This window comes from Thunnus thynnus, chromosome 15 (assembly GCF_963924715.1).
Source record: "Thunnus thynnus chromosome 15, fThuThy2.1, whole genome shotgun sequence".
NCBI lineage: Eukaryota > Metazoa > Chordata > Actinopteri > Scombriformes > Scombridae > Thunnus > Thunnus thynnus.
The window spans coordinates 16,280,434-16,308,158 of record NC_089531.1 but is presented as its reverse complement, the minus strand read 5'-3'; the positions used below and the strand labels follow the sequence as shown (position 1 = coordinate 16,308,158).

Sequence of the window (27,725 nt, the reverse complement as noted above, 5' to 3'; positions counted from 1 at the left end):
TATGTTTTTAGCAGTAAATGACTCAGAAAGTTTTTGAGAGCAGACTTTAGGTATCTCATATTGAACAAAACTCTTCACCTAAGCACTAATATTTACGTTGTTGGTAAAACATGTAACCCTACAACAAAGCTCAGACTCACAGATTGACATGACTGAAGAGCTGGTGTCACTCGCAGCATTAATTATTCTGATATATAGTATTTAAAACTTAGATGAATTGTGTCATTATTCCACCTACAATTAAATATCCACATCTGCTGCTGTGTGTCGGTATGACAACTGTTAGCACAGCTGGAGCGAAGGACAACAATCCGCTGTGATCATTTTTTTTTTGTAAACACTGAGACACATAATCAGCATAATGAGGACCCTGATAGCTGTGTGTGTGAGACAGTAAGGCAGAGAAAGAGTGTGTAAATTTTGTGTGTGTGTGTGTGTGTGTGGCCTGATAAGTGTTATGGTGTGTGACCAGAAGCGAGCACATTGATTAGGAGAGTGCATCGATCTTTTATCTTCACGTTGAGTTTGAGCCCGTGTGTTGTGTATATCGATCTCAATCTTGCTCTTGTGTGTGTGTGTGTCTGTGTGTGTGTGTCTGTGTGTGTACATGCGGACACTTCCTCTGCTTCCTGCATGCGCTCACCTGGTAGGCGTGGTCCGCGTGGATGAGGTAGAGCGCGCTGGGCGCAGAGCGGCTGAGCGGGGTGGTGCCGCCGACGTGAGGCTCCTTGGTGTCAGAGGACTGCGGGGGTCTGTGGGAGTCCGGCAGCTGGCCGAGAGAAGGGAGAGGAGAAGGGGGAGGAGGAGGGGGAGAGAGGACGGAGGGCGACACAGGGGACAGGCTGCTCAGCCCGTCGGCAACTGAGTCCGTGTTGAGCTTGATCTCGGTGTAGTAGAAGTCCTCCTCGCCGTCACTGCAGTCCGAGTCGCAGTTACGCCTGAGGGATGACGGAGGGAGGAAAAACAGAATGAAATGCAGATTACTCCACGTAAAGCAAAACGTGTCGATACAACCACACATGACCTCTGCCCCGGTTCAGCATTAACGTCATTCCTCCAACCAACAAAACGTGTCATCTGCAGTTAATCACTGTAGGAAAGAGTGGCCTCAGTTTAATTGAATGTCAGTATGAATGTGTGATCCATCCAATATCATTGTTCTCCGCCTCGCTCATTTTCATCTCATCTCCCCCCAGAGCAGGACATGTTACTGTGGCCCATCAGCCATTAATCTGCTGTTTTGACAATGATGCTGGAGGGAGTCGGAGGGAAAGTGACACAGACGTTCTGGAGGCTCAGAGTGGCCTGTGTGTGTGTGTGTGTGTGTCTGTGTGTGTGTGTGTGTGTGTTGGTGTCTTACCCAAGGTGGATGGTGCGAATGTGTCTCTGGATGCCGGCAGCAGTACTCAGCACCTTGCCGCAGTTCTTCCACAGGCACTTGAACATCACCTTCATGGAGTTCTGCAGAGAACACATAACAGACAGCAGCTATAGTCAGATTGGATGAGAAATGTTGTCATGTCGACAGGAACACATGTGGACCCCGAGCTAATTGATCTCTGAAAATGAACATTTGCTATTACAGCACAGTATGACACCATTGTTTTGTTACTGTACTTGTACAGACTATAAAAACAGTGTGCCTGTATAACCAAACAACCCTTGAGGATGTGACTTTTCTTATCGGCCACCATCATCATCATTCAACTCAACAGTCTCTGTGTTACAGACGTACAGATACATCTTGTGTTTCCCTCCAGGGTAAGACTGCACAACATATGACATATGCATTTTGATCACTCAGTATAATTAAGGCTCTTCCTCTTCTCTACTTTTTTCAGTTTAAGATTTAGCAGCATCAACAGCATAGTGGCATTTTTGCACAACTGGAAAGAATTGAGTAAACGTGTGTACAGATTTAATAATTTCTCATTTTGATGGGACCTTCTGTAGCTCATGAGCTAAAGACACAAAGACTTGTTGTGAGCTAGCAATGCTCCTGCATCTTTTATCTGAATACTGTAATTATACCACAGGCCTCCCTGAGAGGCTTTACATTGTTTTTCATGGAGTGAAAATCCCAGTGAGCGTTCTCTCTGCCCTCCTGCTTCCCCGCTCCAAGCCATTAGAAATGGTCTTAAAGGCCCGTCTATCAAACTATTGTTGAGGGGGCTGATTTAATTTTGACAAAAAATTTTTTTTTTCTCTTCCTCCTTTCAGAAATGCAAGCACACACAACAATCATCGGTCCCCCATGCACTGTTTTGTCTTTGGGTAACAAAACCCCTTTGTGTGCATGTGTGTGTGTGTGTGTCTCTGTGTGTGTGTGTGTTATTCCCTTTAAAGAGGCATTTCACAGTTAATTAAATGGGGAGCTCCAAACGGTATTGTCTTGCCAAGAGAGAAGCGAGAGCACAGGACGAGCGAGTAGATAATTTCACATGAAACCTTGGCATTACACATATCGTGTGTGTGTGTGTGTGTGTGTGTTCATGTAAGTCAACTACATCGTCATCCAAGCTTTTCGTAAGGCTATTTTTCTCTCCATTCTCTCACTTTTTCCTCCAATTCCGTCATCCACAACCACCTTTTTTCTCCCTCCCACCAACATCTAAATGTCTCCTTCTCCATGCCCTCCTTTGTGATAAGTCCCCAATTAATACAGTATGTGGAGCTCACTCAAGAGTCTCTATCGATTTGGAGAGGAGAGACGAGGCCAGCAGGATCTTTATGTTTGCTGTAGCGGGTATTAAAATCATTACTGCCGATGCTGAGCGGCTGCATTTGAGAGGCTGAGAGCTAAATGTCTGGGGAGGACATACAGAGTGAGGGGAGAGGGTACAGGGGACAGGAAGAGAGGAAGTGGGGATGGAAGAGTGAAAGGAGGGATGGATGGATGGATGATTCTGACAAGTAAGAGCACTGATAAAGAGAGAGAGACAAAGAGGGAGGGAGGGAGAGCAAAGCAATATATATCTGAAAATATAATGAGAGTGACACTGAGCTGTGGATGTGATGAGCTGTCAGTTGTGTGTAGAGATGAGACGAGTTGAAATGATGAATGAGAAAGAAAGAGTGTGTGTGTGAGTATTCACAACAAAGACAAAACCTCTACAGTAGCGAGAGGTTGTATGTCTCGTATCAGTCAGTGAGAGTCTAAACTACATGCATGACCTCACTGGTTAATAACACAGCTTGCTGGAGAAGAGAATCAACCGGCTCGAATACATCTGACAACATCTTCAAGACAAGTTCTTGACCTTTTTCTTACTGAGAGATCTCCCTGTTATCAGAGGAACTGCTGTGGTTCACTTTTCAACTGCTTTAATGTGTGAATCCATGTCAGCTTCATACAGTAATAAAAGAAATATTCACAGTACTGCTGTGAGTGTTTCAAAACCCCTCCGGGCTACAATTTTTGTTTCTTAGAAACTGTTCAGATTGAAAATGTATGTGGCCAGTTTAATATGAAATTTCAGCCTGAGTGAAATATATTTGAAAATGACTGTTAAAGCAAACTCCTTGATATTTTCTTTTCTTTTCTTTTTTCTACATTTTCACATTCAAACAATGAACTTTTAAAAAAACTGTACAAATCTGAAAACACTGATCTCAGGTTTTGGTGTGAACAAGAAAACAAACCTATTGGAAAACAATGTTTGGCTACGTGGCTAATTATACAATACGGGTGCTGTCAAGATCTGTGTTTTTGTCATAAAATAGTGATTTGATTGACGTCTCAGCAGAGCCGCTCAGGAATAACTGTTTGATTGGTAATATTAATGATCCCCAATCAAATCACTATTTTATTCTCAATCAGTTCATTCAGAAAAAGCTGAGACTCAGCAGAACAAGTGGCTGTCTGTCCCACTCCTTACCAGATGATGGCTGTCATGAGCAATGTTGTGGTTTGACAAAAATAACAAAAAGAAAAAATACAACAAAAAGGATGAAGAAAAAGAGACATTCACTATTGTTTACTGTAGAGCTGCAACAATTAGTCGATTAATTGATTAGCTGATCAGCAGAACATTAATCCCCAACTATTTAGATAATAAATTAATCACTCTGAGTCCTTTTTTAAGAAAAAAATAATACAATTCTCTTGTTCTACCTTCTTAAATGTGAATATTTTCAGGTTTCTTTAGACGTCTCTGATAATAAACTGAATATCTTTGGGTTGTGGACTGTTGGTCGGGCTTCGGGAAACATTTTTCACCATTTTCTGACATTTCATAGACCAAACGACTAATCAAGAAAATACTTGACAGGTTAATCGATAATGAAAATAAGCTTAAATTGCAGCCCTGGTGTGGTGTTTCAGTGTGGACGCACATTGTTGTCACGAGTTAATTCACTAACTAATTCACAGATGATCATTTTCAGCATACATTAGCAAAACTGGCCCCTCCATTTAACAATTTAACACGGTCCACAGTAATCACCTTGCGCTTGCGAGGGATGGGCTCATCGAAAAGCAGGCTGCTGCCATCCTGCTCATCCAGGCTGGGGTCTTCGGGCCCTGCGGGGCCGGGCCCCACGCCGCCCAGGCTGGGCACACGGAAGGGCTTGAAGCTGTCTGCGGAGAGCGGAGGAGAAGGTGTGGAAGGGTTGGACTGGTCGCTGGGGGCGGACCAGCTCCAGTAGCCTCCTGAGGAGCTGTTGCTAGACGGGGTGAAGGGGCCGGCTGAACCGTTGTCCTTCCAGGAACCGCTCAGACACTCTGAGGAGAGAGAGGAGAGGGGTGAGGTGCAGGGGTGGAGGGGAGTTGAGAACAAAAGGGGAGGATAAAAAGAGCAAGAGTAAATAATAAAATAAATCCAGCTTCTTTAGTCGTATTTGTAGATGATACAATTGCACAAAAAAACGCGGGTGTTGCTCTGTCAATGATGGGAGATCAAGACATTCAATTAAGTTCAGACAGCTTTATTTGCATTTCACACAAAACAGGCTCTCGACACTGTTGTTGAGTGTGACACAAGAAAATAAATGTTACTTTTCCGTTATGTGATTCCACACAGACGATGCCAAGGTCTTGTTTTTTTAGATCAAAGAAACATTTCCTTTAAATATCAACTACAAAAGGCATCTCACTTTGTCAGGATGGAGGCTGGGGGAAACTTTGTAGTGTGTACTTGTTTGTGTGTGTGCGAGTGTGCGTTTCGGTTTGTTTGTGTGTGACGGAGTGAGTGAGCCCGACTGAAAGACCCAGTTTGTTTGGTTTAGTGAGGCTGCTTCTTAGTGGGGTGCCTCTCCACTCTGCTTCTTTCTTTACTTCAGCGCAGTGTTTTACATAAAAGAGGAAGTGGCTCCCCAATAATAAGAACGCTGCTCTGATATGTGTTTTTGTTTTGTGGTGAAGAAAAGCAAATATTATGATTGAATGAAGTGCTAATGACATTTTTAATTATTAAAAAAAAACACCTTTACATGAACGGATTCCTTTGAACAGTCATTATGAGGAAAAAAGTGGCACTAAGCTTTACTAGAAGTATGCATGAGAACCTACTGTGTGTACTGATGTAAATGCACATTGTGTTATCTCCAACATGTGTTTATGGGTGCGACATCTGTATGAGTACATTAAGACGAAACTGTACAGTTGGTATTTAAAATCCACTTTGAGCGCGTGTGCATGATGTATGTGATTTACATTTAACATTTGACTTCATGCGTATGTGTGACTGTGATAACACGTGCGTGGTGGTTGGAGGGTTGGCTGCATGTGTGCTCGGTTGAATGGGCGGTCGGTTGGTTGCACAGACTATCTAAGCAGCTGCGTGTGATGGCAGTTACGGGGCACTTTGGATTTCCGCCACTGTGTCGTGTGGCAGAGATCCAGACTCTATTGTGCTTTTTCTGTGGATTTGCAAAACTCTTGATGAGAGAATCCTAAAGCACAGCAGGTGGCGGTAATTTATCAAGTTCAGCTTCCATGTGCGTTCACAAAATAACAGCTGTGAGGGAATGAAAAGTCAGTGTATAGCAGAACGTAGACATTATATGCTTAGGCAGAGCTGCTTTTTTGTAAGTGTTAACTTTTTATAACACGTCTGCTTTATTAGAGATCAGATATATTAAAGCTTAATATCAATTAAAACCTGTGATTTTTAACATATATCAGCCAAAGCCTGTTGTGTCAGAGGGTCTTTATCTGTTGTTTAGTAGTTGAGATACTCACCGCTGACTTTGACAGGTGGACTCCTGACCAGTGGGCTGGTAGAGAGACTTGTCAGTACCATGGCAGCCGTCACCTTGTCCATGTCTACTTCTTCTTCAGACCGTCTGTCAAAAAAAAAGAAGAAAAAGAAGAGATCTTTACTGAGCGGCATCTGCTGACACTACATTATCACACTGAGAAAGAAAACATTTGATGAACTCACAGGTTTAAAGCTCAAAGACAGTGCATGCTGCTTTTCATATGCGGATTTTAACAGGCGACACAATAAACACGTTTGGACACAAGGTGTGTAATACTAAAAAAACAGTGACTCTTCTTCCGTTCCCTGAACCAGATGTTTCTAGACAGAAAGCAGCTTGAACTCATTTCTCTCAGCTCTGAATACTGCTGCACTGACTGCGACATAAGCTGCTAATTACAAGTTGAAGTTTTTATTTTTTATCCTTTGTGGGCGACTGATGCAATCATCCAGAGAGACAGTTAAAGACGCCATTAGAAAAATCAACAGCCAACAGCTAAATATGCCGCTTTACAAAACAAAACGCTTAACTAGTGTTATGCTAAACTAGACTGATGGGGGTCTTGTGTTTGATTCCTAAAGCCTGTATTATGAACATCAGCTGAGCGCTACAGTACACACACTAACCGTCCATATGACGACATAGAATACACATATTTTTCTCTTCTCATTAGTGCTCACCAAATGCACTCTAGAAGACAGGCGTCTTAATCCTCTCCCATGTATCCTTCAGAGAGAGGCAATCCCCGTGATCAAAGAGATGTCAATAGCTTTATTACTGACTGTATACCTATAGTACATCCACACTATTAATGTAACAAGCTCTGTGTGTGTGTGTGTGTGTATTGTCCCTTAGCGAGCAAGACTTTGATGGTGTGTGGAAGCCAAATGATCAAAGTCAACTCTATTACAATGAGGAAATATCCTGCTGCCTTAAAAAAAAAAAAACACGACATCAGCCATCACTAAGTTTTCACAGCCTCTGAGATCAAACAGTAGGCTATACTAGATCTTAATTGGTATACATCCAGTACAGGAAACTGTTGAAATAAACAACCTGTCTTACTTTTCCAGGAATTGTCAAATCATAAATAAATGCCCACTTAGTAATGAGAGGATAAAGGATCGTACAAGTTATGCAAAATCTGTGAGAAAAACACTTTTGTCTGTACTGACACTCATCTACTATGGACACATACAGTACCAGTCAAAAGTGGGAAAACTTTTGACTGGTACTGTAAGTGTAATTTCTCTTTTCTCGTCATGTTGAAGCATTAAATAGCATGTAAAAAAAACATTTCTGTCCAAATGTTAATTAGGTCTTTAAAATTGAGGTCACTATTTGCCCTCAAGACAGTGTGTTCGTCCAGAATTCCTCTTCTTAAAGTGCATTTAGACTGAATCTGAAGTAAAAGCTAAAGGCAGCACAAATGCATCCAAAGTCGTTGAGAAGATGCAAACATGTGGATTTGTTCTACATGGTTCAAATTGAAGCCAAGACTCATCTGCTGGTGTTGAAAATAATTAAACATGTTCTAAAAATTCCCATTTAGTCTGAGCCGTTGGTCTCGATGTCAAGAACAGGAGCTGAGTTCAATAAACATCTGATTTGTGCATTGGCTGATTGTGGCTCAAATGAGTGCTGATTCAACAATTTGTAAATAAAGGAGGAGAAATGTTGAATTGCATTTAACATAACACACTTATGTTTGATCACACTGGGAGTTTATCTGTCTTGAATCTCCTTAAGTGACACAACTCAGCTAAAAGAAAAGAAAAGAAAAACCAGAAAAGTGATCAGGAAAGTGACCACAGGACCACAGGATGTGTCTCAACCCTGTGACAGAACTACAGCAGGAGAAGTAAAGCAGGAAAAAACAGCCTATGACAGAATTTCTGGTGCTTGCAAAAGAGAAAAAAAACATGTCAAAGGTTAAGAGAAAAGAGGATCTCATTAAATTAACTCATCAGTCATCTTGCAGTGGCACAACATCCTACTGTAAAACATGGTGGGGGGAAAAAAAAACAAAACAGGAACCACAAAGAGATTCTTGTGAGGAACCTTCTCAGAGCGTCAAACACTTTCACTAGGCCAGCAATTTGTGCTCAAGCAGTTCATGAACCCTGCAGTATAAATTCAAAAACAACACTGGGGAGGCTTAAAAACAACAGTGTGAAACTTGTTGAGTGGTGCACCCGAAGCCCAAACGTGACTCCTGATATTTATTTTTCGAATGGCTTTAAGGCACAGATGCTCCCCATCCAAATTGACTTGAGCTTGAGCACATCTAGAAAAAAAAGGAACGTTGAGGCCCAAAATCCAGATGTGCCAAACTAACAGATGTATCTAAGAGGACTAGAAGACTCAAAAAATTATATATATTAAATTGAAATGCTCCTACAAAATAAATACCAGATATTTTTCAGAGCAGTTGTTCATTATTTGGACTGATGAGCTACTGACAGAGTTTCATGCACCTCCAAGAGTTGAAAATGCTGGAATTGCTTGTCACTTGTCAAAAAAAGAGACTCAAATAGGATTCACAGAGGAGAGTTTCTGGTTGTGTGCTGATCGGTGTCAGCCAACATCATTAAAAATTATTCATTCAGTGTGCTGAAAAACATCCGACTGCAGTGTGAAGACCATCACCGCTACCTGGTCTCCTCTGCTGAGGTGGAGACACAAACTTGAGATGCATATGCAGGCAGGTAGGCAGTATATATCTCTGGGCTGCTAGTGAGGATTTAGGGTCTCTGTTTGCAAACTATGAGTTAAAGAAGCTAACCAGGCTAAAAGATCAGTTTCAGTATCAGAGAGCTCATGGTCAATTGTGCACAATCTTGATAAAACAAACAAAACAAAGTTCACCGGGTAGATTTCTTAATACATCTGTAATAAATTTCACCAACAAATGTCGTGGATCTTTAATTTATGAAAAAAATGGAACTTTCTCCTAAATTTTGCTTTCTAATAACTGACCCTCATCTTCCTTCTGTTTAAAAACAACATGGTATATTTTTTTATTGTGAACAAGAATATTTTTTTTTCCAATTTCAATTAATTGGTACCAGAACAGTGAGTCAGTAACAAGCTGGATAATGTTGACCACAGATATTTATATCAATAGCAAAACATTCATACATACAATACCACTTATGCATATGATCATAGCCATGGGACAATTAGTGTATTGCTCAGTAATTTTGCACTGTAGTAAATGTTGTGTACAGAGTCTCATTGTCGATAATTTCCTTGTAAATAAATTATAGCTTCAAAATCAATGTGGGAGCTACTAAAAGAGTATTTACTTATAAAACAGAGAGGTTGCTTTGCTTGAGTGGAGAAGAGAAGAGAAGAGAAGAGAAGAGAAGAGAAGAGAAGAGAAGAGAAGAGAAGAGAAGAGAAGAGAAGAGAAGAGAAGAGAAGAGAAGAGAAGAGAAGAGAAGAGAAGAGAGCGCTGGCTAACAAAGAAACAGCCTCAGCCTCCATTAGCTGATGTCTAGTTTATTACCCTCTCCACAGTTGAATATGATGTCATTACAGCCTCCACATAAATCAGGGGACGAAGCCGTGCACACAACTGCCACTTTTACCCATAACCCCCAGTCTGACGACGCCGTAAAACCACTTCCTGGTCACCTTGGGAGGCCATCATGTGACTGTAGATATTATCTCCATGGCAACAGTGACAGACAATAATTACACGGTGCTTTGTCTTTCTTGAAATATGAAAGAGTAAATCTCAGAAAAACACATTAGAGGACTAATAATTAAGATGTGATGTATGAGAGGGAGTAAGAAAGGGAATTTCCCAAATCACATTTGTCATTAGTGGTCTTATCAAACTTTGTTTCCAAGTGCTTATTATGGCTATAATTAACACACGCTGAGTGTATGTGTGTGTGTGTGTGTGTGCCTGTTAGAGAAAGACATGTTAAAATGCATGATACATGTGACACAGGAGACATGGTGGGATGGTTAATGGATTGGTAAGTGAATTCTGATAAATGAGTTTCATATGTTGGTTTGTGTGCGCCACTGTATGTGCAGCTGTGTGTGTGTGTGTGTGTGTGTGTGTGTTTGTGTTCTAATATTCTTACTTCACTAACTTCCAATAAAACATCTTCCCATATCCGACCCCTGAGGCCTCCTAAAAGGAACATTATCGTGGACGTACAGCTTCATCATCACAAAACTTGAGAGAAAGAGCTTGTTCACTAATGCAGATTACATGAAACAGACCCGTGTAATTTTATCCTGCTGCTGGCAATTAATAAATGGAAAATTAGTTTATCTTCAGGGGCCAAACAAACATATTAGTTTATATGCTGTTAATGTTGTTAATGAATTTAAAGGCAGCTGTATGACCTATTAAAAAGCTCACAGACTCTTTTTTTTAATTGTCATATACTGTATTCTGTCTAGGTAGCATCAACATATGAATCATCTGTGTCTTTATTTAAATCCTACCATTAACAGATTCCCATTAAAAATGCAAACATGTTTTACTGGCCACTGGACAACACTGTTATTAGGAGATAATTTCACATTTTATTACCAGAATCGTTAATATTGCATGTTGTTTTCCTCCCTAAAAACATACTGTACGGTTTCAATATGCAGGAACATTGGTTTTTAATTACAAATGAAATGACAAATACAAAAAGTATTTATATGGCTGTAACTAACAATTATTCTCATTATAGATTAATCTGTCTCCATTAATAGTTTTACTTTAAAATTTGAAATGTCAGAAAACAGTAAAAAAAAAAAAAAAAAAAAAAGTTACAATTTCCCAGAGCCTTGTCTTCAAATGACTTGTTTTGTTCCACCAAAGAGATTCTGTTTACTATCAACTAAGACAAAGAAAACCAGCAAATAATCACATTTGAAGCTGAAACCGGAGCATGTTTGACAGTAAAAAAGACCTTAAACAACTGATCAATCTTGTTGTAAATTAATTTGTCAATTGGCTAATCAATTAATCAATGTTTCAACTCTGAAGACGATACATTCAAGTAGCCAATACACGCTGCTTCCTGTGTATTTAATGTGTGATTACATGATGGAGATAACGGAGCCTCTTAAACATGATGTTACTAGCTCAAAGAAGATTTCTGTATTAACAAACTGAATATGTCTTTGAATTTCATAACTTTGAGCTGAAATTTGCACAGTTGGATTTGAAATTTGATCACAATACAAGTGAATGAGAAAGCAGATATTATCCAGTAGTTACTGAACCAGTCAAGAGCCACTAGACCTCTCTCACTACAGCTCTCTCTCTCTCTCTCTCTCTCTCTCTCTCTCTCTCTCTCTCTCTAAAAAAAAAAAAAAAAACCAAGTTGATCCTTGGCTGTTGAGAAAATTACAAACACATGTTGATGATGATAAAAAAGACAAACTAAAGCAGTTAAAATTAGAACCAGAGATGAGTTGGGATTCACCCTTTGATGGTAGGAAGATACAAGTAAAACAACAGCTCCCTCTTCAGGGGTTTTGATGAGTTTGGTGGGATACATGGCTGTCTTCCAATCTGCCAAACAGGCTCCGCATGTGTGTGTGTGTGTGTGTGTGTGTGTGTGTGTGTGTGTGTGTGTGTGTGTGTGTGTGATGAAACTTGTACTTCCCCTGACAGATGTGCCAACTCCTTTTTTTAGGTGCCATAAGTGAATTCAACAAAACAAAGGGCCTGCATGGGAAGATGGGAGGCAGGCTGTGAGTGTGTGCGTGCGTGTGTGTGCGTGTGTGTGTGTGTGTGTATGAGGCCAACTCGCCACCATTGCGGGGGACAGGCAGTGTCCAGTTTCAAGCAAAACACTGCGCAGCAAGAAAGACAATAACAGGGGTTCAAGTTACTGTGGCTAGTTTGACAGGTAGATGGGATCCAATGAAATGTGGGTCTGTCTTTTGTTTTTTCATCACATTTACAAGTTTAGTCTGATGTTTAAGACAGAAGAAGTGAAAGAGAGTGCCATTATCTTTTAAAAAGGTAAGACACTGTTAACCTCTTTCTTTTAAGAACTACTGAATTATTTATGAAAGAGCTATTTTCTTCTGGATGTTTATAGTAAATGCAGCCCTGTGAGATTGCTGACAGAACAGTGAACACCATCATCTCTGTCTCTGTTTTCTGATGCATGTCACATTATTAGGCGTTCAAACAGATACTCCTTAATTTAAAAAAAGGAAGTCACTGAAATCATTTGCTCCCTAAATCTAATACCCTGTTGAACATGCTGTGAAGTCCTTATCATCTGATAGATCATTGGTTACGTAATGGCCTGAGTATTTAGCCTCATTACACACTTTAAGGGCAATACCAGACAGGGAGAAATCAGGAAAATGTCTCCCCTACTTCTAACAATCGTAATATTACTCTTATTTGCATTATATTTGATGTCATGTGGTGAACATAACCTCAATAGGTGTTGAAGACCAGCACTACATGGACAGAAAATCACCAAACCATCTGCGTACATAAGGTGATTAATGAGAGAATTACCAAGCATACACCCTGTTCCACATCCATTTAATGGCATTGACAGATCATCCATATAGATGTTAAAAAGAAATGGAGATAAAATACCGCCCTGTCAAACTCCATTATTCACACGGAAAGGAGCAGATACAGAATTCTCCCATTTTATTTGCATCGTCTGATGTGCACACCAGAAAACCAGGATTCTCACTAGAAATCTAGGAACCCTTCTATGATACAATTTGTTAAATCGTTTTTCATGATTTATACAGTCAAACACTTTAAAGGCAGCAATAAAACATTAAAAAAAATGTGGAATTTCACCTATTGTATTGATCTAAAATCTCCTTTAAGGCAAAAATACACACATCACTGTTCTGGCCTAGTCAGCAGACTTCTCTCCAGCACTTTGAATAGAGAGCCGGCCAAGGCTATAGCCTATAATTCTCTGAGCTGTTTAGTTTACCAGCTTTATCTTTAATGACAGACACTAGTAAAGCAGATAAAGCTAAAGGGGCTAAAAGGCTAATGAGGGAAACTTCTTGGATTTCAGTCCAGAGTCAACAAAAAGATCCAAGGTCACATTCTTGACAAGTTCAAATGTAGCCATGTAGTGCAATCCACCGTTTAAAATTTGTTATCTTTTTAACAAACTCCCTCAGACTACATGGGCCAAGGTCAATCTTAATACACACACACACACACACACAAACATGCAAAAAAAAGTAGCTTGAGATTCTATGTCACCCAAAAACTATCAATCAGCACTAATGAAGGCAGCTGAAAGGTGTGGTGGGTTACAGGAATTTGAAACACAGGCCAACGCTGCCAAGCACACCCCTCACTCCTACACTCCTCTCTCTGTCCTCTCTCTCCTCCTCCTCCCTTCACCCCTGCTGGACTGACTTTCAACTCTCTCTGCCTCTGTCTCTCGCCTTTACTGACTTTCCCTCCCACACTTTGAGCTTCTTCGAGTTTTGTTGCAGCAGATCACACAGCGAGGAGAGTAAGTGAGCGAAAAAGACAGTGAGTGAGGGAGTGTGTGTGTGTGTAGCTGTGTATGCCAGTGTGTGTGTGTGTGTGTGTGTGTGTGTGTGTGTGTTTGGGTTGACCTGTCTCTTTGATGCTGAGCGGTGCGAGGAGGTCTCGTTTATTACAGCCACTGGACTATGACGCCTATTTCCTCCTCAATAAGCTCCTATAAATCTGAAAGCTCCTCCTCTACCATGTGCTTATCTGATCTCCTTCCCTCTCTCTATCTCTCTCTCTCTCTCTCTCTCACACACACACACACACACACACACACGCACGACATCAAAACCACAAAAGGAATCTGCATATGACACGGGGCAAACATGCATGAAGGGCACAGCTTTTGATTGGCAGATGTGTATGAAGAGACACACAGGAATTTTCCTTGACATGCCCGTGTGCATCATTCAGGCTCTGGAGATGTTACAGATTACAATCCTTTGTGGGAAAACACTTATCCTAAAAACTGCATCGTTATAAAACCTGAGAAATATATAAAGGGACATATTATAACACTGTGCCTATTCAATTTCCTGTGAAGAGTATTGTTGTGGCTGTACACGCGAGATGTGTATGTGTGCAGTCTCGGTCCACACCTATGAGGGTGTTAGTGAGGACAGGTGCCGCCAGCAGCTGCAGGCTGATGTTTGCTTCATTGCAAACATGAGCGCATGGGTTACAAGAGGGATCCATTTCTGGCCACAGTTGGAGCTTTACTGCACATGGAGAGGATGTCGTAAATAAAAAATCTTGCTATGATGTCCTCTGTTGCTTTTAATGGCCACGTTTTTGTTTTATACACTGAGATCATAAGAACAGACTGTCTGCTGTTGGTGTGTACATACTGACACTACTTCTTTTTATTGTTTACATGTATTTATCTATTTTTCTTAACCTAACATGATATTTCTTGTCTTAAATAACGGAACAATCTGTTATTTTCAAAAAATAGTTATTTTTCAGTTTGCAAAACAAATTGTGTTGCTTTTTATAACTGATTTATTATTATTGAGGCCCAGTTACTGATTGATCATGTAATTTTCAAGGTTTTTGTACTGTTTCTCAAATGGAATATATCTGGATTTTAGACTGCTGGTTAGACAAAAAAAAAACATTTGGAGACATTCCTGTTTTTTTTTTCCCTCCACTGTTTTCTGACATTTCATAGACTGAATGATTAATCTAGAAAACAACTGCTAATGAAAATAATTGATAGTTGCAGCCCTATTGTCTTTACTTACTAAAAGTTTGGATGCATTGTCAACTCTACAGGTGGTGTCAGAGTTAAAATAAAGTTTAGAAGTTAAGATGTAACTGGTATTAAAATCAGACTCCGTTACAGTATCATCCATACATACACTTTTTTTTTTCTGGTTTCTGAAGCGCACATCTGTTCTGGAAGCCACACACACATACACACGCACATACATAATCAAAGGACCAAGTCATCTTCCTAGCCATAACAACATATGCACTGGCCTGGCAGCCAGCTCCTTGAAATAGGAGCCACGGGCATCTTTCCCGTCACACAGACTCCGCTTCTGCTCCTCAAGCAGCAGCACCAAACCTCCATCTGATTCACTGTAACTTGAGCTTTACAGTGAACTGTAGCCCGGATCAGTGCTCCTACACTGCTAGGGAAAAAAAAAAAAAAAAAAAAAAATCGCACCATTTCCATAGAAATATCAAGGAGCCCTCATTTAGAGTTGATACATCACAATGTAAACATTCGAAAAGAATCTGGTTTTAAATTACAAGAAACACGACTGAGAAGAGAAGTAGAATATAACCAGAAAACAAAGTTACCCACTGCATGAAGAATTGATTTTACAATAATTTAATAACTGTCTTGTTTGTGCATTTGGGGGAAACATGATCACAATGAAAAGCCTGGACTGAATTATCAGACATGACTGGAGCAGCAGAAGTTCTTTTTTAGGGTGAAATCACCCTTTAACCTTGTAATGAAGGCCACACAATGGGTCTCGTGCAGCAACGTTCTCTTAAATTTCTCTTTCATTTTCCTTTAATCTTCTGTTAAGAGAAAAAATGAAATAAGTCAACTCCAGATGCACCAAACGTTCTTAACCATCCAAAATCTGCTCTTACCAAGGTGTGCTGAATGATGGTAAAGTCCCCTAAACTCTATATAAGGACAGATGTTGAGCTCTGGCACATGGACAAGAATTGGAGAGATGCCATCAAAAAAAAAAAAAAAAAAGGCTGTAAGAAGAAGAACTTCAGCAGAAGTGAAATCAACATACGGTTAAATAAACTCAAACAAAGTAAACGTGATTTTCCAGAGCGTCAGTAAATCAAAAACCCAGCTGTGTCAGCAGAGGGACGCACAGTAACTGAAATTAAAAGAAAATGACTTGACATGAAAATGGAAGCCAAAAAAAAAAAAAAAAGCATTGCCCAAGCCAAGCGCTCCATGATGACAGCTGGAGGAGGACAGGAGGAGGCGGCGGTCTCGCAAGTCGGCATAAGAATTCGAGAAATAATTGGAGAGGTGGCACTGACAGGTGTCCAATCAGACGCTCCACTTGACAGCGATGCCGCTTCAGGTGCATCGGTTTCTAAACCCCACCGACACAGAGAGTTATCTGCTGCCAGGCACATCAGGGCACTCAAGACTCCACCAGCGATGCATTCACAGACACACCAGTTGCTGATGGTACATTTTGCATGTTTATGTTGGAGAGTTACTGTATAAACACCCTAAAATTCATTTATACATATAACTTTTTTCTACCTGTGGTAGTTTATAGGCTTATTTGCTGTTATTTCATTAAAAACTCAAACATCTGCTCACAAATTTAATAATCCAATCATTATAATTAATCTAAAACATATAATAAATTTGATTATATGATATTCATACATTTTTTGATGTTCCTCAAATGTAAAACTTATGTTTTCATTGGACAAACATTTTGTACAATGTGAAAATGAGATGTTTTTTTTCTTATCTTGGTAAGAGTGCTCTCGACTACTCATAAAACGTTCTCTTAATTAAGAGAAGAGCAAAAATAAGAAAACTTTGGTGAATCTTGAATGTTGAATTTTGTGTTGCTCATTTGTTATATTTAGTCATAATTGCAAGTGTGTAGTAGGTCATACCTCAGTTAACTTGCACTGGAAAGTTGTCTCTTGTTGGACACATATGTAAAGACAGTCATGGTTGTTTGATTGACATTGCTAATGACATAATAGCATGTGATTTCTTTCTAAAATAGTTAGCTGGGGACCTCAAGAAAACAGTTGACTGTAAGTAAAATGAAAAATTCAATGTTTTCTCTTGATTTGCACTGAAGACTTGTGGATTTGCGTAGATTTTTTGCACAAACCTTTGGCTAATACAGAACAACTAACAGTGTGTCACTCATTTTAACTGCTCGACATGGTTTTTTACTTCTACTTACTACAAAAGCTAGAAGATGGGATTAACTGGCTTCTAGAGCTGCCACCTAAACTTTGATGATTGCAATCATCAGTCTAGAAACTGAATTGTGGTGGAAACAGAAAATAGTGATGAAAATAGAGGACAGTGATGCAGAACGACTCGTTTTCGTTTGCTGTTCTGACGCTTTCAGCTCTGGTGCTGAACGTTAGCAAAGGCGGCTAAACTACTTTAGCGCCAATAGCAGCTCCTCCCCTACAGCTTGCAACTCAGAGCTGATTTGGAAAATTCAGAGACAGGTACAACCCCACTGACTTCTCGGTGTCTTCTTTGCTTTGGGAAATTTAAAACAAAACAACAGAGCCTCGGGAGATTCCTGTGTTCCAGGGCTGCTAGATTTCACTTTCATTAGTGAGGGCAATGAAGACATCATTATGAGTCGTTGCTGACTTTCAAAGCATTCGAGATCAAAGGCGGAAACAGGACTGTGTTCAAGAAATTGCTTTGTGCGATTAATATCAAGGAAAGCCGAAGACCGTAGACTATTCTGCAGACATGAAATACGTGGCATTGGTAGAGTTTCCTAATCAACTCTCTAGAGGTTGAGCAAAGTGTCTTTAGTTTTCCTTGCGGGGAATGTAACACACTAATAGGTTGAGGGCTTTCTCTCCAACTTATTATTTTTCTTCTAAAGTTTAAATTGTCATTTTGACTGATCAGTCTGTGTTTCTGGAACAACTCACCAGTGCACCCCCAACCTGCTATCTGACTAACATCTTTAAAAGTCAAGAAAATACTATACTACTACTACAAACACACCATAAAGTGATTTACTTACTGGATATATAAGGCTGCTCACGTATAGATTACAGTGGATGATCAAGTCATTAAGACTCAACAATGTTATTGCCGAGAGCCACAGCGTGTCTGATTATCAGCTTTTGCTAGCAGCTAATTAGCTGATTATGCATTACCATGTTTTAGTTGTCTTTCTCTCTCTCTTCCAAACACGCGGATGCATTTTTACATGAGGCAGCGACAGTCTATGCAGATGGAAACAGACACATACTGTTTGTTAGTTCCCTTTTTCCAAACAACAAACACATTACAAGCAGATAGACACACACACTTCTTCATGAACGCCCTCTGGTGAGACTAAAACAGGGCGTGGCGTACATTAGCTGGGCATGGGGCCAAAGACCCTCTGTGTATGTGTGTGTGTGTGTGTGTGTGTTTGTGTTGCTTCCTCATGTGTCTGCAGACAGACAGTTGCAGCTGTACAGCAGCTACACTGAACTATTTGCAAATCAACAGAGCATGTTTTCATCTGCACATCCGTCCGTGTTTCGCTTTTCCTTGGACCCTTTCTGTTTCTAGTGCGCTAAGAGTTGATGAGATATGTTTCACGCTATAAATGGATAAATAAGGATGTCGACCTTGACCTTGTGACACACACAGCCTCTCACCCAAATACAGTTTTGTCTGTGAGGAGTTTCATTAATGGTATACAGTATGTGTTTTTCAGTCGCTGGCTCAGCGTCTCTTAAATCGGAGTAGAGCAGATCTCCATTAGAGACACAAAACAAAAACACAGCCTCCAACCCTTATGCTGCTCTTTAGCCTAGTTATCCATCCACACATCACACCGCTGGGAAACAGAGCTGAGCACACACACTCAAACATACACATATAGGGACAAGACTTACACTCATGTGCACACAAAATTGGAAATCTGATCATATATGTAAACAGCGACACAAGCGCAGAAAAGAAACAAGTAATCAGCTAAACAAAAGCACAAAAAAATGTGGTTAAAAAGCCTTTTAGTTTGTTCCATTTCTGACAGCATAAATCTTAACATTTATATCATCACCTGGACCTGTCTATTTGAGGTAAAGTGAAATAGTCAAATCAATTTTATTTATATAGCACAAAATCACAAATCTGCCTCAGAGGACTTTACACTCTGTACAGAATATGACACCTTCTATCCACAGACCTGAAATTTGAATAAAGTAAATTCCCCCCAAAAAACCCTTAACGGGAAAAAAAGGAAGAGCAACAGAGGACAGACCAACCTGAAATAGATTTTGTGTGCACAGAGTTGTCCAAAATAACAGCGAAATTACAATATGGAAAATCAGAATCACAAAATACGAATCCAGAAATACTCAAAGTCAGTTGGGCTTAAAAACAATTTACTAAAAACACAAAAGGGATATTGAACCTTTTGAAGGGTGCTGCTAATTGTTGGTTTATAATCTACATTTTTATCCTCTATATCAGTTTAATTTTTTTGATCAGTGTTACAAATACTAAGCAGCCGTGTGTCTCTGTTTATTGCATAAAAACAATCAGCTGAGCTCCATAAAATCTGTCAATATTCGTTATCAGTGTCCACTTCTCTTTTCACTTTTCTAATAAAATGAAGAGCATAAAAAGAGGCACGCAGGACCATTTCGTTTATGACACTGTGTGATCCTATTGTGTGTGAATAGATAACCTTTGAACTTGAGGGTAAACAGGTCATGACAAAGGCGAGCCCGGCTGTGTGTAGCGACACTAGACGGCTCAGATGCGGGGATGGTGAAGTGTATGAAAGAATAAGTAGCGCATGTATGTGTTTATGTAGGACAAAAGGCTGCAGGGTTTAAGGCCTGGGGCCAGATACATGTGTAGATTCATACAGCCGTGCGTTTGCATGGTTGTGTTTTATAAATCTCAGTCGTTGTGGAACTGGGCGCATGTTCATGAGCCTCATTTCCACTCTCACCATTATCTATAAATGGATGAAAACACACCCTTGGAGTAACTACAAGAAACTTTTGTGTTTCCTGTGGACAAAAGCGGTAATGGTTCTGGGAATGTAGACTGCATTTCCCATGAGCATCCCCGCCTTATCTCGTAAAGATCTTGACCTTGCATTTGTTTTGGAAGCGATTGAGAGAAAGACGCAACTTATTTTTAATACTATTTTTCTTTTTTAAACACAGCTGTTTGCAGGATGCATAGTGATGAGATAGTTTATCTATTTGTAAGTAAGTAACAAAGTAAACATTGTTTTAGTACCGTTCATACAACTAGTTTACATGCAAAGCTGCATTCACACCAAATTCAGCAATGCAGCACCTTCCCACAGAGTTGTGAGGAGGTGTGGGTGAGCTTATTTGTGCTGTAGAATGTAACCGACATGAAACAATAAGAAAATAATGTTTTATTTCTTTGATTCTTTGAATCATCAAGCAACATCACGTTTGTAAATGTGTCTTTGATTGGCATCTTACAGATATCTGTGTAAACACACACACAAAAAAAAAAAATCACACAATCAATGCAGCTAGTTGTCAACTGAAACAAACAATGTTTTAGTAAAAGATCCTGTCTCTCACCTTATATTTCATCTTCACCTCATCATCACCCTCAGCTTGCTTTAGAAAAACATGTGTACACCTCATCTGAAGAATGTGTGAGGTGCGCACATTCTGTGCTTATAATTACCGGTTTATGTGCGGGAAATAGCGTATGCATGGTTTTTGTGTGTACGCATCGTTTGTGCATCTGGCCCCAGGTCTTCACCGAGCGCATGTGTGCGAGTGTCAGGTTGATGTATATAAGTCCTGATTTCTTCTCAAAGACAGAGTTACCCCTTGAGCAACAGAGATGAGGGGAAACGATCATCCACTCTCTCCGCTGCACTTTACCTTTTAATATGCCTTTTGATTGACACATACACACACACACACGCGCTCCAGTAGTGTGCCCTAGATTTGCTCTATAGGTTGAGGTTCCTATATCCATCCTACCCATTGGGCTTGGGATGAAAACACACACACACACACACAACATTTGGCAGTTATGCCCTAGATTGGAGCTATAGGTCGGTGGTCGCATTTAAGTCCCAGCCTCCGGGCCAGACACACACACACATACATACACACCACTAAAGGGGTTCCCCTTCACCCAATATTACAGTGGCAGACGAGGAGAACAGCAGGTGATGACAGACGTGCAGGCTGCTAAACAAAAACAACTTGCAGTCAGATACTAGATGAACAATGATGATGAGATTAATATTTTAGTCTATAAAATGTCAGAAAAGTTAACACATTCAAAAGTGTCGTTTTATACAACTAGCAGTCCAAAATAGTCACATTTGACAGTGAAATTTTGGCATCTTTGCTGGAAAAATGGCCAAACAATTATTTGATTATCAGAATAGTTTGATTACTTCTCTGATGATCTAATCAGTTGTTTCAGCTCTAGTCAGATGTGCTTGTATTTATATTTTTCATATATTTTTCATATTAATCTCTTCCAATTCATATTTATCTACTGAACTAATCCTGTAAGTGTTCCTGTTGCATCTCAGCGTACTTTCCACAGAACTGAGTCTATACTTGAATCAAGCAAGCACCTTCACAAACAAGTTTGAAAATACTGTGAAATGTGAACAGATACAGTCTTGACTCCTCTTTTGAAGATGAGCTGCACCACACAGATGTACATCAGCAGCTTTCAAAAGCAGACATTGTGAACTGTTTGTAAACTGCATATTACCAAAAGCCCTAAAATTGAGGAGAACGTGAGCTCCCGATCCATCGTATGTCACATAATCTCCTTTCTGCCGGGCACGCACACACACACACACACACACACACACACACACACACACAGTGATGGGCTTTCCCTGAATTGATGCTGCTGTATGCCCTAATGAGCAGAGGGAATACACAGGATCTCACTGCTCTAAGCTACTCATTTGACTTTCTGTGTGTGTGTGTGTGTGTGTGTGTGTGTGTGTATCTGTGCATGTGACAGCATGTATGAGTGTGTGTGAGTAAATGTGTCACTCTGTGTGAGATGTTTATGTTTTTGCTTGCAAGTACCTGCGTGCACAGATGCCTGACTGCATGCCGGCAAATGTGAATGTGTTTGAATGTGTGTGAGAAAGAGAGAGAGAGTGCCAGTATGTGTGGTGAGGGGGTCGATCACTGATGTGAACAAAGGCATCAGCTATGAGAGTCATGACGACCTTTAGAGCGGCTTGCTGGTAAATATTCTCTCTCTCTCTCTGTCTGCAACCCCCCAACCTCACTCTTTCCTCCTTTTTCTTTCTTCCTCTCTCTTCCTCCCTGTGTCCCTCTACCCCCTCCTCTCATCTGCCCGTCTCTCTCCATCACCTACCTCCATTTCTCTCTCATGTTGGATCAACACTGTCCATCCATATGATGCAGCGCTGGAGTAAACAAAAGGAAGTGGCTAGATGAATGAAGTATCTGAGCTGTGTGTCAGAAATGGAGTAAATGAAGAGCCTGAGAGTGTGTAGCTGTGAAAGCAAACATCAGAGGAGGTCTTTCTCTCTGTCATGCCCTTTTCCTCTGGCTTGGCATCGCATGATTTATTTCTGTTGTGGCAGATGTAACCATGCTGACCCAAAACAGGGCTTAATTTCAATATCATAGTTCTGACTCTGGGAGCTTATTGAACTAAAGTCACGGAAACATGAAAAAAAGTGCGATAAAAAAAAAGAGCTTCAGAATCAAACTAAGTATTGCTTACATTTGGAGAATATGCCTTCACACAAAATGGTTTTATATCTTTTTATTTCAGTATAGTAAATGGATATTTAAAACAGATATTTCTTGTGACTGAGCTGCTGCTGCTCACTGGAGTCCCAAAATATCTAATGTCCTCCTGGATATCAGCATAACTAGTCACATAAACAATCAAGGCCACTGCCAAGAAGCCTGGCGGCCTCTAAAAATGTCACATGCTGCGTTTTGTGCGCAAAATAAATTTGGCATGTTTTCTGGTTTAGAATACTCATTACAAAAGTATCATTATGATGCCACAAAATGCTTTCTGTGGCATCATAATGATACTTTTTTACTTAAAGTGAAAGAACTTTGAATTCGGTGCATGAAACTTGTTAAATATTGTTTTGATGACAGTATTCATGATAAGATCAATGTTAACTGAAATGTAAGCAGGTAGGATGACTTTAGTTGTTTGCTGGTCATTTTTTTGTCATGTTTTTATGGGCTGTGTACTGTAAAGAGAACAGGTCAATAGTGGAAAATGATCTTGTAACCTGAATACAGGTGGAGCAATCAAGTCTTATCAAGGGTCTCCTCTGTCCATCTCCACATTTCCTTCTTTCTCCCTTTCTTCCTTCAAGGATTGAGGGGAACCTGCTCCTCCAGCTACCTTTCACCTCATCAGCGCATATGTGTGTTTGTGTGTTCGTTACGGTGTTTAGTGTTAAGTGCAGTGGTGATAATGGGGGTCGCAGGAGCTGGCCCTGAGTGCTCCTTTCTCTCTACCTGCCCTCTGGACACACACACACACACACACGCACACACGCAATCTGCCAATAAGTGCCATAAACCACACAGACATAAACACACACAAGCACCCTTTTATCGCTGCTGAGCTTGATTATAAACACCTTCGCTGTAACCACAGCAGACGCAGACAGACACACGCCCCGCGCTTCCATACACACCTCCAGCGTCTCTGCTCCCAGGAGAGCGATACACACACTGGAGGAAGGGGCCTCTTTCCCAATTACACCTCGAGGGGGGTTTAGCTGTGTGTATCAGTGTGCATGTGAGAGTGTGTGTGTGTGTTTGCTGAAGGTGCTCATAAAAGCCCTGGAGATTGAGCTGATGGAAAGCATTATAAAAGGCCTATCAGCTGGTCCAATCGCCTCACACAGCCTCCAGGCAGGACAAAGGATCTGCCCGCCACTTCCACATTTACCTAAGGGCCTTTTACTTACACCCCTCCCCCTTTACTATCTCCCCCTGACTCTCCCTCTCTCTCCCTTTCCAGTTTAGCCATTTGTTCAATTGTTGACCTTTACATGCCCATAAAAAGTTGACTGAGATGCCCTTCTTCACACTGACAGTTGAACATACTTGCACCTTGAAGCTGCTCGGTACAAACGTAATTTTTAAATGTTGTGACCAGCGACGTCTTGTCCAGTGGCACATGGACAAAAGAAAGAGATTCACCCATTAGTGGTCAGATAATCAATACAGTTCACAAGCGTGTTTTGGTGCCCTTTACAGTATATCGAGCCTTTATTTGGTGATGGAAATTGCATTTGAGAAAAAAAATGTCAGAGACAAAAGGGGAAAGTAAGAGAGAGAAAGAGAGAGGGGAAGGGTGTGTTTTGAGGGGGAAGGTCTATCATCAGGCGAGCATCATCTCTGATTAATTTACTGCTGTGTGGTATGAGGATGTGACACTAAGCGTGAAGAGACAGTCGTGACAGAAAAAATGAAAACACCAGCGGAGAGGAGAGAGGGGGGTAGAGAGAGAAAGAGCACCCCTTCTTTCTTCTTTCTCAGCCATGTCAACAAGTCCACACAAAGACTCCTCCGCTCCATATTCCCATATAGATCTATACCGATGCATCAAATCCTAAAGGCAAGTATGTAAAAGGGATTTCTGTAATTTTATATGAACTTTGCAATTAATAATACATGAGGAGCAACCTTTGTCCATGCTAGCCTCTTTTTTTTTTTTTTTTTTTTTAGGACGATACAACATATTGCGTCTTGTGAATCAAGCTCTACCCGTTGGAGAAAGGGGAACAAAGTGCTCATTGTTGTTCATGTAACTTATAGCGGTGAGCGCAGGGTAAGGATAACTTTACCTGAATTTCTATCAACTTAAAGCATGGGGCAGTAAGAGGACACAGCTGCAAGCAAGGTTAAGTGTAGAGCTGCAACAATTAGTCAATTAACTATTTTCTATAACTGATAAATCGTTTTAGTTATTTTTCAAGAAAAAATGCTGAATATTTGATGGTTCCAGCTTCTCAAATATGCTTGTTTTTTGTTTGCTTTGTTTTTCCTTTTCATATATGATGGTTAATTGAATATCTTAAAATTTTAGACTGTTAGTCTGACAAAACAAGAAATTTGAAGACGTCACAGTGGCCTCTAAGAAATTCTGGATGACGTTTTATCAATATTTTTTAACATTTCATGGTCTAAACAATTAATCGACTAATTGAGAAAAAAATTGGCAGATTAATCAATAATGACTTATTGACTGCATTAACTTAACTGTGTGTGTGTGGGGACTGACTTCCCGTCTTGCACTCAATACTAGACTGTATACACTTGAAACACATTATGGCACAAAAGAAAGAAGAGATAAGACGCATATGATGCTGACAGAAACAGCAGGCGTCATAAGAATCGATAGGTTCTACAAACAAATATAAATGCTTCACATTACAGTTGCATTATTGATTGTTCTTTATTGTGTAGGACATCAACATTCTTCAAAGTGTAGCCTGCGCCTCGGTGTGCAGAGTGATTTCAACCTATGAAAGGATTTTTTTTTAAAAATGTGCCTCCAAGTACAGAAATATCAGCAAAACTGAAAACTGCGCAAAGCTACATAAATATTTCTGGACTCCTGAGTTGCCACCTGTGTGTGTGTGTGTGTGTGCGTGTGTCAGTATGCCGCTCACGTCTTCAGCGCTAATGCTTCAAGCAGCCGCAGGCGAGGCAACGAAATTGATGGACACTTTCAGGCAGCTAACGTGCCAATTGTCACTTAGCATTTGGGTCAATGCTGCAACAATTTCTGTCTGCATGAAAAAAGGTAAACAAAACAAAACAAACTTGATTGTGAATACCATGAAACACGAGTAAGGGGAGGGTGTCTCTTTGCTGTCTGTCTTTCTGTGATATCATAATCACTGGTAAATGTGTGATTGTGATTGCTCCTATCATTAATCATTAACCCTTCCTGCGGGGGTTAACTGCAGATGATTGGCATATTTGCATATATAATTGGAAATGTGCATGTGTGGGTGTGTTTTGTGGGTAAAGAATCTGTATGCATGTTATGTATACTGCATGTTAATGTCTGTGTATATCATTAATTACAGCTATATTCCACATAACTAACATTTCCTGTGTAAGAGCAGGCGACTGGAAATGGACAGTAGTGATATATTTGAAGTGCGCATGCAAAAGATTGTTTTTGTGCCAAAATTTTACACAAACGGCTCGGACAAACATTCAACATGTACTTGCATCACTGTGGTTGTCACTACTGATTTCATATGCATGTGTAAGTTAGCCACACTACCTATTCTACAACGCCAGCATACAGCCCAGCAGTGGGTTTACATCTCTCTCTGTCAGTCAGAGGAAAAACACAGTCACATACACACACATAAAGCAGGCAGCTGAGAGAGGAGACAAAGGAAGAGAGGGAGGGCTAGAGAGTGTGGGAGGGTAGGAGAGACAGATCAGGGGGGATCGAAGGGGGGAAATGAGCGGGAAAGCAGAGATGGAGAAAGCGAGATAGAATAGAGCGAGTCAGGGGAGGTGAAAGCAGGAGGGAGAGAGAAAGAGAGAAAGGTGGAAAAGCAACACTGGAAAGCACATCCATCCATCTGGTCAAGGAGGGGACAATGAAAAAGAGATGGAGAGAATAAAAGAGAAAGGGAAAATGGGCAGTGATAGGAAAAAAGTGCTAGTGGGAGAAAAACTGAGACAAAAGGGGGAGGAAAGAATGGGAGATGGGGAGGAAAAGGAGGAGGTTTTCAGTTTGCTCTTTGTTTCAGAGACGATCAGTTTGACATTATCTCCAATGAAAGCAAGGCACAGACTCAACCAAGGAAAAATGTACCTGTAATCTAATATAATGTATCCAGTGCAATAAAGCACTGGCCATCAAATCGAGTACAGACGACAAAGAGTGGCACATCTTTCCGACTGAAATCCTAGCACCTGTACACTGACATGTACTGTACAGAAAATATACAGTACAACTTCGCTCAGATAAGTGTATTTGTGACTTTAACTAAGCAACATGTCACAAGCCAGATATGAAAACAATACATCGTGAGTTATTGGATAAAAGTGTGTGCGGTTGTAGTTGAGTAAAGGAGCATTTTACTCAACCCGCCGACCCCTCCGACAAAGACCCACTATAGAGCAGCTGAAGGAAGCACCCATGTTTACATAGATGTCAATGGGAGGTCATGAATTATGCATGCGGTATGGAGGAGTATGGCTATGTAACATGGTTTGTGTGTGTGTGTGTGTGTGTGTGTGCATTTGTTAATGTTTGCAGACCTAAACTCCAGAAAATGATTGTGTGTGTGTGTGTGTGTGTGTGTGTGTCTAATGGGGGTGTTATGTTTCCCTCCATCAGCCTCAATCGCTTGCAAGAGAGAAAATAAGAGAAGGATCTTTGACAGAGCGAGGGATAGAGAGAGAGAGGGAGAAGAGAGAGAGAGAGAGAGGCCCCTGGTAAACACATCCATTTTCGGCTCACAGTGAGGTAATGCTGTCAGAGCTTCCACGACCCACACACAAATACACACACTCACTCAGGCGCGCATGCAGAAATACACACAAAGTTCTGCAGGCAGCCCTCTAGTTTGGCAGAACATTGCAGTCCCACCCGACCCAAACCCTAAAATCATTGCACACACCCCCGCTCCGATGGGAGTCAAGTTCAGCATGTGGAACCCAAATCAAAACAATAACAACCTCGTCTGCAGATGCTGGCGGCTCACGTGACCGAAGCCACTGGCTCCCATTGTTTACAGGGAAGGACGGGAGAGAG

General features: G+C 40.7%; 1 protein-coding gene across 2 annotated transcripts in view; it reads right to left on the bottom strand.

Moving 5' to 3' along the window:
• Positions 1 to 27,725, bottom strand: part of znf704 (zinc finger protein 704) — a 53,119-nt gene that overhangs the window by 5,349 nt on the left and 20,045 nt on the right. For both annotated transcript variants that reach the window (XM_067613009.1, XM_067613008.1), the window contains exons 3-6: positions 6,182 to 6,285; positions 4,446 to 4,723; positions 1,361 to 1,461; positions 644 to 938 (exon numbers count right to left, since the gene is read on the bottom strand). In XM_067613009.1, coding sequence (XP_067469110.1) covers positions 644 to 938; positions 1,361 to 1,461; positions 4,446 to 4,723; positions 6,182 to 6,285 — 778 coding nt within the window. The remainder of the gene's footprint in view (positions 1 to 643; positions 939 to 1,360; positions 1,462 to 4,445; positions 4,724 to 6,181; positions 6,286 to 27,725) is intronic.